This window comes from Atractosteus spatula, chromosome 14 (genome assembly GCF_055471065.1).
Source record: "Atractosteus spatula isolate fAtrSpa1 chromosome 14, fAtrSpa1.hap1, whole genome shotgun sequence".
NCBI classification, from domain to species: domain Eukaryota; kingdom Metazoa; phylum Chordata; class Actinopteri; order Semionotiformes; family Lepisosteidae; genus Atractosteus; species Atractosteus spatula.
Window position 1 is genome coordinate 25,389,409 of NC_142719.1, and position 21,623 is coordinate 25,411,031.

General features: G+C 38.0%; 2 protein-coding genes across 2 annotated transcripts; both read right to left on the bottom strand.

Moving 5' to 3' along the window:
• Positions 1-1,712: 1,712 nt before the first annotated feature.
• On the bottom strand, positions 1,713-12,136 carry LOC148820958 (pterin-4-alpha-carbinolamine dehydratase 2-like). Its single transcript, XM_088933122.1, has 4 exons — positions 11,979-12,136; positions 9,317-9,448; positions 2,867-2,947; positions 1,713-2,308 (listed from the first exon to the last, which is right to left on the bottom strand). Exons 1-4 carry the CDS (start codon positions 12,090-12,092, stop codon positions 2,213-2,215), a joined length of 423 nt encoding a protein of 140 aa, XP_088789248.1. The 5' UTR covers positions 12,093-12,136; the 3' UTR covers positions 1,713-2,212.
• A 4,166-nt stretch (positions 12,137-16,302) lies between these two features.
• Positions 16,303-20,195, bottom strand: txndc15 (thioredoxin domain containing 15). The gene is made up of 5 exons (XM_088932468.1): positions 19,977-20,195; positions 19,102-19,598; positions 18,567-18,730; positions 17,597-17,727; positions 16,303-16,788 (listed from the first exon to the last, which is right to left on the bottom strand). The coding sequence occupies exons 1-5, from the start codon at positions 20,062-20,064 to the stop codon at positions 16,592-16,594; spliced, it is 1,077 nt and encodes a 358-aa protein (XP_088788594.1). The 5' UTR covers positions 20,065-20,195; the 3' UTR covers positions 16,303-16,591.
• Between the last annotated feature and the right edge of the window lie 1,428 nt (positions 20,196-21,623).

Consider the following 21,623-nt stretch of genomic DNA (forward strand, 5'->3'; position numbering starts at 1 on the left):
CTACTGTGGTCTTTAAGAAACTGAAAACATTCTTGAAGGATCAACAAGGTTTGGAAGCTCAGCACTCTCTGGCTGTGAAGCATGGCAAGAGTCTGGTTGATCTAATGAAGTGGTCTGAGTTCACAAAACATACAATTAGTAAATACCTACCAAATAGTGGTACACCAGTTGCACAGACAGCACAATATACAAACTGCGTTAGAACCTTCAATGAAATTTTCATTCAACTAGCTCACAATTTTTTCATGTCAGTCTGGATTTTTGTCCTACAACATGTCTACAGTTTCAATGTAACCCTCCCATTAGAATCTATTCCAGGCTTGGATGACAAAGGTATATCAAAATTGACAAATCTAAAGAAAACGAATCAAGGCCTTAGTTATACACTGCTAAATCAGTTAAATTCAGAAATTCAAATTTCAGAATTCATTATATTTTTCTAAAGTATCCATGGCACAAATAGTTATATAAATTGATGAAAACAGTTGCTCTCCAACAAAGCAAGATGGTTGTAAAACATGATGAACTTCTGTCGTAGAAGATAGGGATTCATCCCTCTACCAATTGTAATCTACAACAATTCTACCACTGCTACAGTTGAAGTGAAAAACTGTAAGTATACAGATGTGCACTGCAAGTACAAACAGTCTACATTTTACACTGATAGCTGACTGGGAACATACAGTACATTATATTATGTACATTTTAAGAGAAAACAGGCTTCTTGATCTAGTAGTACTATTCATTAGGATAACAAACAATTGTTTTCATAAAATACACTGTGCTTAGTGTTTAGATATTTGAGTTAACAAATATCTTGTTAGTTAAACTAACAACTTTAGAGTTTGTTTAAACAGTCACTAGAAAGACAAGATTAATCTACTAATGCAAAAGCGCCAAAATATATAATAATGCCTTGTATGAGTAATGGAGGTTGTAAGGTTGTTACTGTTATGAAGGATGCCAGTCAGGAGAAGTTGCACAAAGAATAAGATGCTCTTTTTCAACAATCAGCAGACTAATCTGGAGAAAGTAGAAAGTGACTATTAGGAAAAGGTCACATTTTGGAAAGTAATAGTTTCCACAGTTGCTATGGATCTATCATTTTCCTACCTACCTGTAATCATTGTTAGAATGTGCTAGTTACAACCTGAGAAATTCCAGGAAGAAATAACCCAGAATCAGCAGAATCAATGTAGCTCACTATCTGCATGCTCAGAGGCCGCTCAACATTAATATGTTGACAGCTGAGAAACAGCCATAACAATGAACAGTTGGGCAGTTGGTGTGTGATGATGTCTTTCAAAAACCACCACTTTTCACGCAGATCGAGAACAACATTATAGCTCCTCAATGCAAAACAAAGTACTGAAACAATAGCTTATCCAATCCTACAAGTCAATCCATGAATGTTGACTTTGCAGCAGACAATGCAAGACTGCACACTAGAATTACAGTGGTAAGACTTCAAGATAACAATGATGAGCTCTTGAGTCCAAGAGAACATCTGTATGGACAACTTGTCCCATCAACCTCAACAACCTTCATCACTTAGTTACAGGAGTGGCTGGAACATAACACAGCACTCTATCAGAGGCTGATCAGGTCTGTGCATCAATGCTTCCATGATTGTGTTAAAGCACTTACAATTAATTTTGTAATGTTTATTTTGACAGTGCATCTTATTTCATAGTGAAAACTTACAAAAAATAAAAGAGAAGTATTACATTTTATTTGTACATCATACATTGTAGAATGGGTACTTTGTGATATTAAGCCAGCAGAGATGATAAAATACTTAAAATAGTCATTAATTATATTAACAACATTCCAGTTAAATTTGCAAGAAGAGAAACAGAGGTGTCTTAATTTTTTTCTAGTCCAATCACAGTAGATTGTATGTAATAAAATAAAAATAGAAAAGAACTTTGCAGGTAAGGGCAGTATATCTCACTAAAATAACATATACTGCTTTCCCAAAAGACTTCACAATCAAAGCCTTTGCTTTGTCATGTTTTTACCTGTTTAAATATTTTTGTGGAAAAAAATGGGATCAACTAAAAAAATCTATAAGCAGAGGAAGAAAAATATTGTTTTTCTAAAAAAAAACACCAAAAAAAACATTCTGCTTCAAAATTGCACAATTTCCAGATGATCTAATATTACCAGATTACACTCTTTGCTCATATAAAACTGAGATTAAATCATAATGTTACATAGTAAGAGCCACTTTATCAATAAATTTGGCCAGTTTAATGTCCCTCTTTGAGAGTCCACCACAGTCATGAGTGGTCAGTGTTATCTGAACCTGAAAAAGGAGAAGAAAAGCAACAAAAAAGAGCAAATGAATTTAATCACAGTAATTTCCAAAACATGTGATTGCTCAAATAGAATAAGAGAGGTAAATTAAGAGCCCAAAAGCTGTCCAGTCTTGCTGCTATTTTAATAAACGGGGGATTAATAACAGGATTCCTAACAATAAAGTCAGGGAGCCACACAATAATTCAGAGACTAAACTTGGAATCCAAAGGATTTTCTGAGGCCCGTTTTTCATGTCTACAAGTAGTCATTTTGAATTAATAATGGATCATAAAATGAAACACAGCCTTCAGGATTAAGATATAAAATGTTTTCCATTAAATAAAAAAACCCTACTGTATACAGTAGTCTTTAGCATAAGAACAGATTTTAATATTTCTTCTGATAGTTATAATTTCAAAGAACAGTGAAAGCAATGTGCTTTTACAGAAATGAGGCAATTTATAAATACAAATCTTACAAACATATTAGCTCATACGTTTACTGCATTGTCACACATTCACTTGTCAAAACTGAGAATTAAATGGTCAATGATTACTGTAATTACCTTGTTATAAACATTAAACCATTCTGGGTGGTGGTTCATTTTCTCAGCCTGTAAAGCCACTCGAGTCATGAATCCAAAAGCCTAAATAAGAAACAGAATAAGAAAAACTGAAAACAAAAGAATTTTAATTGGGGTGAAAAGGGTCAAAACAGTCAAATGTTTTGAATCAAGATTTTACTTTCCAAATGATTTTTAAATTTCATGTGCATACTTGGGCTACATGTAATCATTTTCAACATATGCAATATTAAGCATTAGAATTTATTAGACGTTTATTGTTTTTTACTAAGTATAATGCATTTTTCATTATTTTCTGTCAAAACAATACTTTGTGGTGTTTGAAAGAACACCCTAGAGGTAATATAAAATTCAATTCTTAAATGTCATCTTAGAAAACAGCCTTTGTTTTAAACAAGTGCAATTTGTAAGTCTGTGGAAACCATGTTGCTTTGAAACGAAGTTACAATCTTCAAATTTCTGGTTACATATGCGATTACCAATCAGCTGCCATCCAGGGAGTCATTATGGTTATTTTAATTATCCACAAAGAAGAGTGAAATCCCTCACACACGTCCCCAACCAAGAAAAATCAAGACCTGCTATTTCAGAGCAATTTCCCAGTGCAATCTCAATTAAGCCTCTAAATACTTCCTCAGCTAATTAAATAAACTGAAACACTATTGTTTATAAGCCATCATAGAGGCCATATTTGTAGATTTGCCCGCCTTCAATCGTTATTAAACAGAATTACTTGAAGAGAAAATTATGTTTAGCCTTTAGTATGTTGTAACCAATTTCTAATCAGTTTTATTTTTGTCCACGTGATGTAACACGAGCAGCGAGTTGACTTAATTGGTTATCAAGGAAGCCATCTCCTGATCAATTTAAGTAATTGCCATATTCCTGCAACTTGAGCCTGCCACCAATTTCAAACTAGTGTCTGCTTTTTTTCAACTTTGATTAAAAATAATAGCAATTATTATATAGGCAGCTATGCAGATCACTGTCGAATGTTCATTCTGGTCTTTTCCAAATTCAGCAGTCAAAATTTACTACTTAATATACAGTATCAATGTGTTACTAATATGAATAAATAATTTTACTTATTACACTTATATAAATATAATGTATTAGTTTTTTCTAATAAATTGGATTCATGATTCATTCTTTTTTACAGTGACCCTTTTAGTTAGTAAGTTTAGCAGTCTCTCCAATGCAAGGTTAGCTATTATTTAATCCAATCTCTTATGCCTGCAGAACAGAATTTATTGTGTAGCACCTTTTCTTGATCAATACAATCTGAAAGTGCTTAAAAAAGGTTCCAGTAGAGCATAGTGCAAGAAAAGTGAAAGACAAACAAAAAGCAGAGTTGTTTATTTTGTTTCAATAAAAGATTAATTTAAGTTAAAAAAAATAAACTAAGTTTGCTAAGAGACCACGGATATTATTGTTATATGCCTTGCCTATAAATGGAAAACAAAGAACGAAAGTCCAAAAACCATTGCCAGGTATTTGAAAATGCATAATATAAAGGTGTGTCACAAACTGGAGAAGTTTACACTATGAAATCACTATCTAAAACAACTGTCACTTTAAAACAGACCTAAAGATTTTCCGTTTTATGGGTTCTGCAGTTGTCAGCTTATTCCAAGATATTTTACTAATGCTGTGCTTTATGGCAACAAAAAAAGCACAAAAAAGAGGCAGAATATTTACAAATGAGGGGGAGGTGCAGTTGTTGCCAGCTTTCAATGCTGCACTTGAACTGAGAACTTTCATCTTCAAACATTTTAGCAACCAGAGGTCAAAGATGCTCCCTTTCTGGTCCTTTGTTCATCTTCCATCATATGGAACATACTCCTTAAACCACAATAATTCACATCCTGTCAGGGCTGCGTAATTTGATGTAACATTACGCAGACCCGCGTCTCAAATAATCAGAAACACCTGACTGGCCAAAACAAGTGTTTCCCTTCGTACTGCTTTAAGGGCACTTTCTGGTTATTACCATATGATTGTCATAAAACACTGAATGAGACAATTTGACATTAGACTGGCACACCCACATTGCGGTGAAGTGAAAATACAGTTCTAGTTTCAAACACGTGCCTGTTATTTACAGATCAGTTTTTCACGGTGCGGGATAGAGCTTAAAAACGGATATCGTCTTGCCAAGGCTAAATGTATGCAGATTCACCAACCGCTCAGCTCCCCCAGCACTAATCTTTGAACATGGATCCAACAAGAACCCACAGTACCACAGTGAGGAGGGCGTCAGGACTTTCATAAAACTTTACAAGAAAAGGACAGCTGGATGGGAAAACAAATCCAACATGAAGTCATGTTTCGCAGTAACAACTGCCAGGCTACATCTGTGGTCCCCCACAAAGCTGACCATATAGTGATACAAATCTTTTTTTTTCCATACAAAACACTTTTCCGGGCCACATTTTAAAATCTGAGCTATCAAATTACAGAGGGATCACTAATTATAAAGACAAACAGACTGGCACCATTCAGCCTTAGGTAGGACTATTTTCTGCACTAGCCCTCCCTTTTACATAACTGTAGACGCAACAAGCTCCTACTCACCTGTGCTTACTGCTGGAGCAGGCTCTCCCTTTGAATCATCCAGTTTTGGTACCAGACCAAACTTATCTTTTTGTTACGGTTGTCTATTAAGTATTAAAACATCAACTTTCATGTCTGAACTTGAACAGAGAAGCTTTAACTCCAGGGACCCAGTAACACACAGCTTTTCAGAACGTTTCAACAGATTACTAATAAGCGGTCCTTTTTCCTGCTGTGGGTGGGAGATTGTGTGCGAAGTTCTGTGGGAGTTACAACAGCACGGGACTGAAAATGTGGCTGCTTTCTATAAGCGACAGAACACTATACAACACTGAAGGCACTGTCAGTCATTTAGAAAATGGCCTGTGTAGGCATAGCCCCTGGGACCAGGCTTACTTCTACAACACCTTAGTTTAACATTAACACAGCAAATCATGCGGCTAGAACAGGCAGTTTCATCCCGAGATTTGTCTGAATGCCCCCTTAGGAGAACAAAACAGGAGAAAAGGTCTAAAAAAGTGTGTGCTAGGGATATTGAAAAACTTTGAAGTTATCCCTTAGAGCTGCTGCAGGGCAAGTTTTCTCTCAGGGTAAGAGAGAATCTCTAATCCCAGTAATGGTGCTTCCCTAAAGATGAGTGTCTGCACATACACTTTAACCCTTTCCACTAGCAAACACTGTTAAGACACAAAGATCTGAGTGAACTTTGGACATGTCCTCAAAAACCAGCAAACAGAACATATTTCCAAACTCTGTAATTTAGAACCATTAAACACCTGCTGTCATTTAAGATAATGTGGTCATGGTTTGAAGCAAGTGCAACAGTGAAATTAAGGTAAAACAGCTTCCACCAGTACACAATATTAGGACCTTGTCATTGTTAATACATTTAAATAAATCTGAAATTTCTACAGCCAAGAAAGCTAAACAAACGTTTAAACTCTAGCATTCCACAGACCCAAAGGTAAAAACAAAGTATTCAAACATTTTCTTCACTTTTAATTCATGAGTCTTCAGTAGGCAAAATAAACTTAAACTATCAATTCAACAGCTGTATAAATCAATCATTGCATTTTCTTATTTTAATTTTTTTTGTGCACTCCCAGTTCCCCAGAAAAATAGGAGAATCACTCAAATTCAAATAGCAAAACATTTTACAGAACCCAAAGATTTTATTCTATTCTTAAAATGCTTATAATTTACATTTGAGATCAGTAATACAATACATAGAAATGTCCACCAAAGAAATGTTTGGAACAGAATCAGCAAATGTTGTTCCAGAAAAAGGATTTAAATGTTCAAAACTAATTATAAATGTCACTATTCAAAAGGGAAAATAATTTAAATTTACTTCACAACCTATTTAAAACTAGGACACATACTTCACTTGGCACAAAGATATGACTACTGGTTTTGTTATAACATACTAAGATTTCCACTTACTGCATTCAATTTGTCCTCATCAAGAAAAAAATATTAAAAAAAAACATTTTTGCTTATCCTTCTCTTGGCAGCTCTATATGGAATCCTGTCTTTCTTGCAAAGCTCTCTTCAGCTAGTTTCAAATAATAATTGGCAAAATACAAGCTCCCCCAAGAGGACCTGTAGGGAATGTCTCTTTTCTTGAGGAAGGGGATTTGTGACTCTCATTATAAACTCTGAGGGATCTAGTTTCCCCTAGTCCATCACTTTAGAGATAACTAGCAAATGGAAATCATCCAGCTTGTCACTCTTCATCTCAATCCCTTTTAAGAAAAGTACTAGGAAAAGTCTCCAAATGAAAGGAAAAAAACAGTGAAAATACATGAGAAGAAATGGCACAAGATGTCAAATTGGAACAACGTGAGTTTGCCTGCTTTTTCGTGAAACACAAACAAAATATCAAACTGTTAGGAATGATGGGACTGTTAGTGGTTTCTGAAGCAGATGAAACTTTTTATCTCATTTGATTGTTTGTGAGAGAAATCATTCTGATCGAAACCCAAATTGCTGCCAAACGGTCCTCTGGATTTTCTCATCTTAATCTGGTTTGACAAGGAAGGGTAAGAGGAGAGTTTTACTGCGAGAGGAGCAGATGGGAAAGGTCAGAGCCGAGTCCTCCACTTCAAACACGTGGAAGTGTAAAAACAGAGTACATTAGGGGCTAAAACAACTAACCACTGGATTAGCGGATGTCCGCTAAGTGGCCTTGAGATTTTGCCGTTTACATCTGTAAATCTGGAAGAAAAATACAAATTACAAATGGCATCACATGGCCAAGTCATAACATGTCTTAGAGTTCTCTAGCTCTATTTAAAGCTGCACATGTGTGATTTGAACGCATTTCCTGCACCGCCAGCACTTTAACATGAAGACATGGATATTCTGAAAGCTGAAGCTAAAAAGGATTTTTTTTAGAATTTTGCCATGAAAACCAGAGAATGTTTTTTTCCTTAAAGCTGCTTTGAGTGCAGCTGTCTTTGAATAACACATCGTTTTAGCACTTTCGTCAAATTGTATTGTGAATAACTTACTGCACATCCAAGTGTATGGAGGATAAAGTTCAAAAAGAAAACGTCTCACTGAGCTCCTTAATCTTAAAATATCTCACTTAATTTGGTAATATAAAGTAATTTAACAAATCTGGAATAAAAAAAAACATTAGAAACCTTCCCGAGAAAAAAAAATGCAATTAAATATATATATGAATACATTTAACACCACAAGCTTTGTCCAAATTTCTGTTTTTAGATAAACCAAACTGTTAAACAATCCTAAGAATGTCTTTACACAAACTAGACAATCCCCTTTTGGTTGCTCTTGAAGGTCAAACAACTGACTGGAGCTACACCTGCAACCAATCAGCAGTCAGAGAGACTGAGCAGAGTCACACGATAGATGCTTTTGCCACGAATACGCCTGTTTCCGACACTAATGCAGCCAGCCATCTCTCTCCTGACCTCACGGAAACAAATCAAATTCAACAGCTGCTAAGTGTGCAGGGCAAAAGCTGGCCTATACATTAAGTATATAATGTGAAGTATGAGACAAACATATGAGGGGTCTTTGAATGCTCTTTGTGGGGTAATTAATCATGGCACTCATGGAGGAGTTTGACAAAACCAATCAAGAGTACCTTATAAATTTGTTACAGTGCAACAAATACTGGTAGTAGGGAGAAACAAACTTTGTGTCTACAAAGAAGAAGGCACAGGTGTTACTTGTAAATTTTACACATCTGGTCAACTTTGCAAACTCCCAGTAGATGTCCAACCAGGTTTTTCAAAACTCCACAACCTAAAGTTTCCAAGAGCATTTTAATCAAATGTATGACCATGCATAATCTTTTCAACATTTAGTTATTTCACATAACTTTTTTTCTGCTTTGATTAATCTTTTTATTCATTTCAGTACTTTTTTATTGCCAGTGTTGGTTTTCATTCCTGCCTTCCTGTCAATTTAACAGTGGCTTTCAAAATAATACTTTAAACCCAAGTTAGCGCAGCAGTAAAGGAAGTGACCTTGTCAAATGCCACTGGTGGTAAAAATATTGTCACTTAATGCTTAAATTCAAAAACATACACAGCATAACAGAAGGCTTAACTGATAGAATTAAAACACAAAATTTAGGCTTGGTGTTATGTTTCAGGTTGGTACGACCTGAGGTATAATTTGTTTTTTTAAATGAAACAATCAGTGCTACTCGTAAGCTGGACCAGCAGGGGACTGAAGGTACAATCTAACAAGTATAACACACCACCTTTGGGCTCTCAAAACTAAGAAACCCATGGGACAAGTGAGGAGGAAATAATTGACTGCGTCGCTGGTGAACCTGCCAGGGCCCAACCAGAGGAAAGAGTTCATACGCCAGCTCAGGATGTCCTGTCGATCACAGAATACCTGATTGAAGGATTTGAAGTTCATTTCTTTGTACAGGGCATCCCGGTCTTCCACTTCCACCCAACCTGTGGCTTTCAGCTCTAGCAGCAGCTGTTCCCTCTCTCCTGGCGACAGCCACTGGGAATCGGAGGCCTGGAAAAGAAGGGATGGCCGCTCTTTTCAGGAATTCGCTGCTCGCTCAAGTAAAGCATTCTTTTCTTCCGTGCCGTATGGAGGGACTCACACACGATATGACTGAATCAATTATTTCGCCTCTCTGGAAGGAAGAAAAGGCCTGCATTTGCCTGGTCTCAGCCTAAATTACAAAACCACTTTTAAAACAAAACGATCTGTGAAGCATTCCTCTAACCTCTACCACAATTAAGATGGTTCATTTTGGGTTGTATAAATATAATCCAGTGTTATGTGACTCCTCATCATTATAAGTAACTTTTTATCCTTAAATTCTTCATCAACGTGGGGACCCCATAAGAACCTATTGGCTTGTTGCGCCCTCTGCTGGGGGAACATTCCAATTCCTACATATTCCAACTGACTGTCTACTTTTTTACGTTTTGCTGTAAGACTGTGTTGTAACTGACTCTTTGCTCAAATGTGATACGCTGGGCACAAACTGCATAGGTCTTTGCACTGAGTATTAAGTTTTCTGATCGTAAAAACACAATGGGGCCTAAGTAGAAATGCTAGAAATCTTCAAAAATCTACTGTACAGTGCCCATAAAAAATACTAAACCCACTCTTTTTTAAAACCTGGATGCCCTGTCCTAATGTGAGACATAAGCAATTAAAGGATGTTGCCTTCAGATTCAATAACTAGAAAATGAATCTTGGATCATCTTCTAGAGCAGCTGTCCCACAAACAGGATGGCACTCTGTTTTTAAAGTAAGTTATTAGTTTTAAAGTAAGTTAAAGTAAGATCAGTTGCATGCTCTCCCAGTGGGCACCACTGCACTACTTTCTCAATTGTTAATCAAACACGAGTCTCGTTTCTCAGACATTCTTTGGGGTCTGCTACCTTCTTGTCCTGTTCTAAATATTTTCACTTTTTGAAAAAAATACAGGCTTCAGGTGCAATACAGTTGGCGTTTACGAAACAGCCCTGTTGCCAGCAACACTGCGGCTAAGTGCATTCGGTCACAGAAGAGGGTTAGCAGGAGGAGTGCCCTTCATATAATCTGATAAGCCATTGCAGCTGTGCAACCAGTGGCTTTTGTTTATGTGGCAAAGCATGAAGACTTAAGTTTTCAAGTGTGTTTGATTAACTAAGTGGGCAAACTATTAGGATTACAGCAACAAAAAATGATGTAAAATTTGAAAATAAAAAAAATGATTGGATTTTGTATGTCCTTTTTTTATTTAGCTGATATGGATTGCCAGACAGGCTACTTCACTGAAATCTTTTTTTGTTAAAACACTTTCAAACTTTCCAGTAGGGGGCACCAAATGCCATAGTTAAAATAATACAGGCAGTCGCCGCTATTTACAGATGCTTGGCAATAGTAACAGCTCTTTAACCACAAATTATCTATTATTCTAGACGGCAAACTAAAGTACCTGACAATGAATATAGAAGACTAAGCACTTACTCAATGTAAAGAGTGATATAACCAAAACATTATTTTATCTAAAAAACAAAACTACTAAGTGCTTTTATAACCAGCATATAGAAGGTCATGCCAAATTTCTGAACAAGCCAGTTGAAATCTAATTACTTAAAATATATTGTTTGTAGAAATGCATTAAGAATAAATTCAATGTGTTAATTTGTTCCCAATAAGGTCTTTCACCATCAAGTTAAATATGGAAGATTAGTTTTTGGTTTTGCTCTCCCCTGATAGCTGCAATAGTACAGCTGCCTCACAAATACATTTGAGTTAATTTTAAATACTCTTGAGCAATGATTAATGACTCCAAGTCAATAATTATACCAGCATAAGAAGTTTATTGGCGTGAAGGATTTAAAGTGATGAGAAAAGATAGCAGCGTCATGTAATAATATAGATTATGTCTAGAGAGGAATTCTTATCCTTTTCATAAACGTTTTTATGTAACGTTTAAATGTACATCTTATACTTAAAATTAGTGACAGCTTTGTGAATCACAGTACTGGAGTTGAGGGCTGGGGAACTCAAAGGGAAAAAATAAGATTTTTTGTGTCCTGGTTAAGTACTTATATGATTGTAGTGATGTATATGATATAATCGGGAATAATGTACATCACGCATTTCTTTAAAGACAACATGCAGTACTCTTAGCGACCCACAACTGCATTTCAGTAAGAGAAAAGTAGTTATTGTGTAAGGAAAAGCAGGAACCTGGCGTTTTCCCCTAGCCACGACAGCTGCATAATATCCCGTTTAATAAATCACATTATAATAAAACCCTTCGATAACAAAGCGAGTTGTTTGCGTATTTTTACTTTTGAAATCTAGAGTGGGAGTGTCCCGTTTCATTTTGCAGAATGCTGCAAATTAAACTTAAAAGTTAGAGTTGTTTACGTAGGTTTTAACTGCGTAAACTTATACTAAGAAAACTAAACGAATAACTGGATATTAGCAATATGACTCACTAACGTACTTTGCTTTACTAATTCGTATCGATACCCTTTGATGTTACAGGCAAAGGTATTCGAGTAAAGCCCAAAAGTAAGGACATCCTTACCATTTTAGAAGACTGTCTGGAAAGAAGTGTGTTGCAAATCTTAAAAAACGTACCCTGGAATACAAAATTTGCCTTAGGCGTAAACATTAACAAACGCATAATTCTGCCGAGCATAGCTTGCAACACTTCATTTCCTACGAAGCGTATTCATGAACACTAGGACCCCCGTAACTGCCTCAGCAACTGCCTGAAAGAAAAAAATGCACGCACTTGGCGACGCACAGAAGGTAGAGTACTTCGCTTTTTGTTTTTATTTACGCCGAAAAGAAACTATCAAAAACCTAACATAACGACTATGGGAGTTGACATTTAACTGAATAATAAACCAAGGACGAACCATAAAGTTTACAAATTAAAGCTTCGTGTCAAATATAAATAAAATATAATATCATAGAAGAAGCTGTTTATATAGAAGGTTTCACATCAGAAACGTGTGTTGATGGGTGAGGAAGGGCTGTAATTCGTGAATGGGAACACTACAACTATCTGCTACCCGTATTCACAGATACTTACAAATGTTTTGTAACAAAACAAAGCTACATAAAAAGAAAGAATTCGACCAATTCCTGTTATGTGGACACTAATTCATTGATCAAGGGATCTCATCTAGAATTTCCCGGAGAACTGCCATCAACACCCCATCTCTTTTGCAAAAAGTAGTGTAAATTTATCAGATCAATAAAAGAACCAGGCTAGTCTGGTATAACTACCAGCTTTCCTAGGTTTATTTAAAGCAGCAACACCTAAAGATCTGGAAGAAGTTGTCAAACTGGTCCAATTAAGTCAACAGCAAGCTGATTTAGGTCATTAAGAACTTAGTTGGAACCTACAGACACAGCAGCACTGCTGTTGGGACACCCTAATCTAATTGATCTAATTATGGCCTTACTTCCGGTGTTAACTGCACTGCAGTTTAACACCTTTCCCCAATTCTTCAGGTGTTGGTGTTTTAGAGAAATCTATAAAACCATCCATGTGCAACCCTGATGTAAACCACACATGGAGTAAAGCCACATGTCTCTGTCCCAGCAGAAATGCCTCATCTCTCACACACCAAATGCTTTGTATAAAAGCTTGTTTTGCAGGTCATCACTAAATATATCCATCCATTTTTGAACCACTTCTTCCAAGTCAGGGTTATGGGGAAGCTGGAGCCTATCTTGAAATCAAGGCAGGATACATCCTCAACTATCTGCTACCCGTATTCACAGATACTTACAAATGTTTTGTAACAAAACAAAGCTACATAAAAAGAAAGAATTCGACCAATTCCTGTTATGTGGACACTAATTCATTGATCAAGGGATCTCATCTAGAATTTCCCAAAGAACTGCCATCAACACCCCATCTCTTTTGCAAAAAGTAGTGTAAATTTATCAGATCAATAAAAGAACCAGGCTAGTCTGGTATAACTACCAGCTTTCCTAGGTTTATTTAAAGCAGCAACACCTAAAGATCTGGAAGAAGTTGTCAAACTGGTCCAATTAAGTCAACAGCAAGCTGATTTAGGTCATTAAGAACTTAGTTGGAACCTACAGACACAGCAGCACTGCTGTTGGGACACCCTAATCTAATTGATCTAATTATGGCCTTACTTCCGGTGTTAACTGCACTGCAGTTTAACACCTTTCCCCAATTCTTCAGGTGTTGGTGTTTTAGAGAAATCTATAAAACCATCCATGTGCAACCCTGATGTAAACCACACATGGAGTAAAGCCACATGTCTCTGTCCCAGCAGAAATGCCTCATCTCTCACACACCAAATGCTTTGTATAAAAGCTTGTTTTGCAGGTCATCACTAAATATATCCATCCATTTTTGAACCACTTCTTCCAAGTCAGGGTTATGGGGAAGCTGGAGCCTATCTTGAAATCAAGGCAGGATACATCCTCAACTCCAGGCAGATACACACATAGTAGGGCCAATTTTCCCAGAAGACAATTGACCTGCTAATGTGTCTCTGTAGGGGGAAACCGAAGCAACCAAAGGAAGCTCCTACAAACATGTGGAGAACATACAAACTCCACACATATAGCTCCCCAGGTCTGGAATTAAAATATGAGGCAGTTTGCAAGGCAGCAATGCACTACTGTGGTGTGCTTAATCCTCACTTTTTAAATGTATAGTGAACTGAGCTAGTTACAGAAGTGACATCCACCCCCCCCTTTGAAATCTAGATAGTGTAAAACTGTGCCTGTTGTGTGGCAGACTTATCAGCCCCCAGGGGTGTGTGCTTATTCCATTACTCTACTCGTGGCCAGCAGCCATATCACCCTGCAACTCACAACTGGCAGCCCACTGAAGCTCAGCAGGTGTGAGCCTGGTCAGTACCTGAATAGGAGACCTCCTGGGAAAAACTAAGGTTGCTGCTGGAAGAGATGTTAGTGGGGCCAGCAGGGGGTGCTCACCCTGCAGTCCATGTGGGTCCTAATGCCCCAGTATAGTGACGGGGACACTATACTGTAAACAGGCGTAAAACCGAGGTCCTGACTCTCTGTGGTCATTAAAAATCCCAGGGCGTTTCTCGAAAAGAGTAGGGGTGTAACCCCGGTGTCCTGGCCAAATTTCCCATTGGCCTTTACCAATCATGGCCTCCTAATAATCCCCCTCTATGAATTGGCTTCATTACTCTGCTCTCCTCCCCACTGATAGCTGGTGTGTGGTGAGCGTTCTGGTGCACTATGGCTGCTGTCACATCGTCCAGGTGGATGCTGCACATTGGTGGTTGTGGAGGGGAGTCCCCATTACCTGTAAAGCGTTTTGAGTGGAGTGTCCAGAAAAGCGCTATATACTGTAATTATTATTACAGGAGTAATTAACAATTATTATTATTAATTACTCCTTCTACACCCACAAGTGTAAGGCCAAACACAACACCAATTCCATCATCAAGTTTGCCGATGACACCACAGTTGTAGGTCTGATCACAGACAATGATGAGAAGGCCTACAGGGAGGAGGTCAATCTCCTTACAACGTGGTGTGATGACAACAACCTCACCCTCAACGTCAGCAAAACCAAGGAGCTGATCGTTGATTTCAGGAAACTGCAAAACGGACATGCCCCTATCCACATCAATGGGACTGAAGTGGAAAGGGTCAGTAACTTCAAATTCCTTGGCGTCCATATCACCGAGGACCTCACATGGTCTCTCAACGCCACCTGTCTGATCAAGAAAGTGCAACAATGCCTAAGACGGTTGAAGAAGGCTAAGATATGTCCCCAGATCCTAACTTTTACAGACAACCGACAGGTTGCATCACAGCGTGGTATGGCAACTCCAGTATTGCTGACCGCAAAGCCCTACAGCGGGTGGTGAAAACTGCCCAGTCCATCACTGGGGTTGCCCTCCCATCTATACAGGACATTTATGACAGACGGTGCTTGAGGAAAGCTCTAAGCATCATCAAAGACACCCCAGCTACAGACTGTATGACTCTCTACCATCTGGAAAACGGTACCGGAGCATTCAGGTCTGGACTACCAGACTCAGAGACAGTTTTTACCCCCGCACTATCAAACTATTAAACTCCCAGCCTCTCTCACCTACGATCTGAATGTCACAGTGCCTTCTTTCTTACCAAAAATTCAAACACATATTGAAATCTACCTCTACCTTACATGTCAAAAAGCTCTCTCCCCATAATTTTTCTATCCTTTATTATATTCTGTTGATGCATGTTTTTGCACATCTGATGTTGTTTTGCACATTGCCTGTCGTTGTTTTGCACATTACCTGTTGTCTCTGTCTTTCTTTTATTATACAATGGTATTGTTGTTTTTTTTGTACTACTTATCATCTGAGAGCTAGCTAAATAGCATTTCGTCATACCATATACCTGTATATGAGTATAATGATAATAAACTTGAACTTGAACTTGAGTGGAGCTGTGTGGGCTTGAATCTTGAATCCCAGGAGGGGCAAGGAGCACTAGACACATCATCTTGGAACAAACGAACTGTGAATAATTAGGCCAGGAAAATTTGTTCTATTAAGAAATTTAGAGATCATTTGGCAGGAAAATCTGAATGTCTCCAATCCTTAACGATCAGTTAACTGGACAAAGTCTTTGATTAACTGATCAATAATTAGCAAGTGTCCCCATGCTGTCAAAACAGGAGATTATGGTGATTTCTCAAACAAACTGGATTGAGGCTCTCCAAAACAAGGATTCTCCAGGTGGTGCTGCACATTTGTGGTGGTGGAGGGGAATCCCCATTACCTGTAAAGCGCTTTGAGTGGGGTGTCCAGAAAAGCGCTATATAAGCTATATAAGTGTAAGCAATTATTATTAATAATAATAATAATTACTCATGACGTTGATTTTTCTTTCATTTCGGTTTTTAATTCCCCAGTCAATGTATATATTTAAGTTTCCAAGTAGTCCAGCAGTAAACAGGTTCTTTTGTAACAGCAAAACTGTTGTAAACATATACAACAGTAGAGCTTATAAATACATAGTGCATGGATTAATTAACATAAAACAAATCTATTTTTTAACCATTTTTGCTCAAGTTTGTTGAGCATTTTAGTAATTTACACCAAAATCACAATTTACAGTACATTCATCCGGTTAAATTCTTAGCATTGACTATAAACAGGGGCTCAGGTATCAGTCCTGGTGCTCATGTTCCTGTCCTGGAATTAGCCATCGAATGCTGTCTGTCCGTAGTATTGCATAAGTAGTAAAAGAAGAGATAAAAAAGATGGAGAAAACGAGCAGCCAGTCGATGCTTTGAACAGGAATACTGTGCAGGGGTCCTGCATGATCTTGTGCTGTTACCTCCTGTACTGGGTCAGCTTCAATACCTAAATATAGAATTCATAAGTGCATTAGCTCCTCACAAAGGCTGGAACAGATTTAAAACTATAATCTGAATCAGTACAAGAAGACCATGAAAGAAAAAAGCATAAAAGTCACAGTAACTAGATAATAAAGGGTAAACTAAAAATAGTATATTTCTTCATAAGAAATCAATGCCTGACATTTCTGAACAGTCACCAACCTTTATGTGGATTCCTAAGGAAAAATGAAAAAGGCAGTCTTCACTGCAGCAGACTTTAGTGTTATTGAAAAACAAATCAAATTATTCTTTTGATTAGTTTTTATTTTACTAATTTCATTTACTTTACTAATTTGGGAGCAGAAACTCTCGGACAAAGGAGTTCAATTGTGGATCGTGAAGGGTGATGTGTCTGCAAGATTTCTTTACAACGCTCCAACTTTACAGACAACTACCCTCTCATGTATAACCATTCTTATGTCTTTGGTTTAACTGAAGTAACCTAACACCTACAGACACATCAGCCCTTTAGGACAAGGACTGGACATATCTGGAATCAGTTCTTTTAACCTCTGCCAGATTTTTTCATAGTCAGGAATTAGCATTGTCACCCTTCTCCAGGCAATTTCCTTCTTGCAATGTCTAAATCAGATCTTACTAATGCATTTGTTTCCTTCCCTTGACAACAGTTCTAAGCTTTTCAAAATGAAAAACACTTTCAAATGCTTTTCCAAAGTCCTACACTTTTCAAATAAAAACAAAACAAAATTAACCTTTGTTCTCTGGCAGTTCTTACTGAAATTGGAAAAAGAAAGATGCTGCATGGTACACACCTGTCTGGTTAACTATGAAAGCCTTTAATGTTCCTAGTGTCCGATCTGTCTGGTTAAACCTGGCCATTGGTTTAACCCCTTGGAAGAGAAGAATATTGGGAACAGCTACAGTCCCAAACCTTGTGGAGAGACTAAAAAATAAGATGCATGTTAAAACAGCCAACATACAGTGACACATAAATACCAAATAGATAACAAAATAGCAGAGTAGCTGTCAGCAGTGTGGTAATTATCCACATGGGATACACTAACTGTGTAAAAACATTTAGAAACATGACTGAATAGTAACTTAAAACAGCAGGTTTACTGGTGATAGAATGTATCATTTTCTGCACGCAAATAACTATAATTAACAACTCATGGGCTCAGTAACTACACAATAAAAAACCCAGCTAAGCTTAATCAGAATTATCTTCAACTAATTAAATAAAAAGGTGAACTAACTAGTTGCCACCCAATGCTACTGTGGTATTAGTCAATGCAGTACCAGGGATATGAGGTCCACTTTTGAAGAAAGTTTTTTTTTTCCTCATATTACAACCACTCGATGTGCAACTGACAAGTGTACTATTACATCTCAGCTCTACACAAGGAGAATAAGGAAGGACAGACACAGTCCAGTGCCTTACCCACCCATCAGAGCCAGTCATTGTATGACATGGGGCAAAATCCACAGCACCTGTCAGAAAGGACTGGATTCTCACACTGTGCACCCCCGACAAATGCAGGAGCTTCCATATTACCAGAAAGCTAAGAGCCCTCTCCAACCCATACCGACCTCCCATGCTGATGCCCAGGACATCTTCTTCCAAGTGCAACCTTTACAGGTTGAGCCACTCTGTGGAGTTTTGGCGAGGTCAGTTCTTGCACTCAAGCTATCACAACATTACTACAACTCTTCACATAAAACGTACACACAAGTAATAATTAATCACATAATGAATGTATCTTAATTTCTGCCAAAGACCACCTGCTGTGTTGCGAAGCATCCAGGGCCAGGAAGTGGATGGCTGGAAACACCCGAGGCAACGCGTTGAAGTGAGGAGCCAGACTGGCAGAAAACTGGCACCAGGCTGTGTAGAACAAAACCACCGAGCATTCGCTGCTGTTGACATTCAGAAACTCCATCAGGTCCTGAATTTAAACAAAAAGGAACACAGCAACATTTCTTCCCATATGTAGATAAATACTGCTCTGCTTCCTGGATAGTGATTGATATTTAGGTACTTTCCATCCACTGACATCCAAGATAAAGTGGCATTAAACAGATTTTTTTCTAATTAAGCAAAGCCTTTCTTATAGCTAACACTGAAGGAGGCACATAACTGTTATAAGCCTTTTCCAGAAATTGCGATTAAATCCCCATTTTCCCTTTAAAGTTGTCCTTGCACTGTCATCGATGAACAAGAGACAAGACGTGCACAGACCTGTCTTCATATCCATCTCACTGTCCTATCATTTCTGTTTAATCTAGTTAAATTCATTTTTTAAATATATAGTTTTACCTGAGAGGCATTTAGAATGTGTACTGTGAGGTTATCCACCTCAGTCATGTTTCTTTTTTCACAGTTCACTTTAGGCGTCTTTGCAGTCTCGGTTGAATTTTGCTCCTCGGAGGTCGCTGCCTCCACGTGGACCATGTCCAGAGTAACCGGTGGCACGTCTTCCACGCTATTTTCGCTGGGGGACTCCTCCGCCGGTGGCTGGACTGAAAGCAGCTCGTTCTCTTGGGACCCACATTTCCCATAGTCACAAGAGACCTGGGACCCTGTTCGGGCGGGTGTCGCGTCTGCAGGAATCAGCGACCGCAGCTCCGCCCGGCCAGGCACTGCCTCCATTCCCAGCATCGCGTCCGCGATCTCGGCGGTCTTGAACTGAACTGCCGTCGTCACCTCTGTCTCAGACTCACCGGCCGTGCCGATGAACTCTGGGCCGATTCCCGTGTCGGATGCCAAATGTAATCCATCCGGAACTTCAAACTGAGAGGAGTCTTCTTCTCCTGCTGTAAATATCGATAATAAGGTTTTAGATACATTAATTGGTTTGTAATAATATTTACTTGCAGCCTAGAAGAATACGTATAAGATTTGTATTTGCTATCAGATAAAACCAGTACTATCCGAACTCCTCATTTAATTAACTGTTAAAAGTAGAAAAAAATGAAATGAGCAATAGCTTGGGCAGACTTACTGATTCAGTTAGCCAGAACCGGCGCATCGCTGTGATATCACATAAACTGACTGTAATTCGCAACTAAAGACTAGATAAACGATATAGAGAATAAAGCATACGCATGCAAGTGATATTACTAAATCAATAAAAACACGTGTTCATGTTTTTTGTTTAATATTATGTCTGTGATAACGCGAAAACCACTAACCTACGGCAAACACCTGTCGATGTTCAAACACGCAGAGTGCAAAACATAAAGTATACATGAACCATACGGTGTTAACCGCCCAGTCCATCACAGGACGTCTTCTTGCTTTCTTGCAATTAATTTAAACAATATAATTCATGGTTTCCTGTGCATGATGGAAAGACATTCCACTCAATTCTGTAAATGACCCCTATTCTGTTTTACTTCCCGGTCAAAGGGGTTTGACTTGTTTTTGTCAATCCGGAAGTTGTTTTGGTGACCTGTCAGTCAGTTACAAATCGAGGTCAAAAAACAATTTCCTGGTTAGTCGTAAAACATTGTAGTTAACACTTGTATTTAAGCAAAATCTGTATTTAAGGTGAAGCGTTATTCAAAGATAAAGGATTATTTGTGGTAGGAGTAGCTTCTCTGAAATATCGCATAGTGTAGGAGTTAGTTTGGTTAAGCGTGGTTCATTTGATAATGATATTAGCAGACACCACATACAGTGTTTGTCGTCCTGAATATCACGGTTTCCTGTATTACACAGCGCACGTACGCACTCTAAGCAAGATCTAAATTTTAAAGACGCAGTGCAAAAGTACCAGACATACAACAAGAGGTTGATCGAATCACGTGTAGTGTTATAAAACACCTTGAAAGCGTTGTAATATTTGTGACTCCTAATGTCAATAATGTCAGCGTTGTACAGGCGTTCTAGTATTACAGGTAATACAGGAGTGTATCGGGACTCTCCTGTGATTGATAGCGTGTTAGAAATTGAGACGTTTTGTGAAGTGCTGCAATACTGCTAATAATATACAAAATAATCACATCACTCCCTTTTTAAATTAAGAATACCTGCTGGATTTGCTAGATCTATTTGTTGTGCATTTTCCCTATTTTGTTAGACATTTAAAACAGTTAGTAACGCTGTGTATAAAACTCTAGGACCACTGCAAACAAAACCCATAATTTTTCAATATAATCTCTGCCAAATGTGCACTTTTAAGAACTTGGGTTTAAATTTAAACAATCTCCGTCTGTAACCGGTATAAAGAAATGCAGTACAGGTTGTTACATAGAGCATATATATCTCCACAGATCTATAGCAAATTTAGCACAGGCACATCACCTAACTGCCCTAAATGTAAAACCCAGGTTGGAACACTGTTTCACTGTCTATGGGAATGTACATATGTCCAGAGGTTTCGGTGGGAGGTATGTAAAAAAAAATCTTTGATCTGTGTAATACAGTTAGATCCTCATCCTCTCACATGCATTTTGGGAGTCTTGCCTGTTCAGCTGCTGAACCATAGAGAAGTAGTCCAGCCTGCCCTGATGCTGGCAAGAAAGGCAATCATGACCAGGTGGGTGGGTGACGAGCCTCCCTCTAGTCCTCTGGGAATTACTCATAAGAGACTTGATCTCTTTGGAAAAGTTAAGATTCATCCTAAAAGGTGAGCTGGACCGTTTTAAATATTTGTGGGATAAGCCTTTGAGAGCATTTGGTTTAAAAGAGGAGCTCAGTATATATTCCTAAGCCATTATATATAACTATGCTATAACCTTTATGCCTTTAAATGGTAAACTCTGATATAGCTGCGACTGTACCTGTTTTTGTTTTTATTTTGTTTTTTTTCTGTCTTTTTTCTTCTTTCCTCTTTC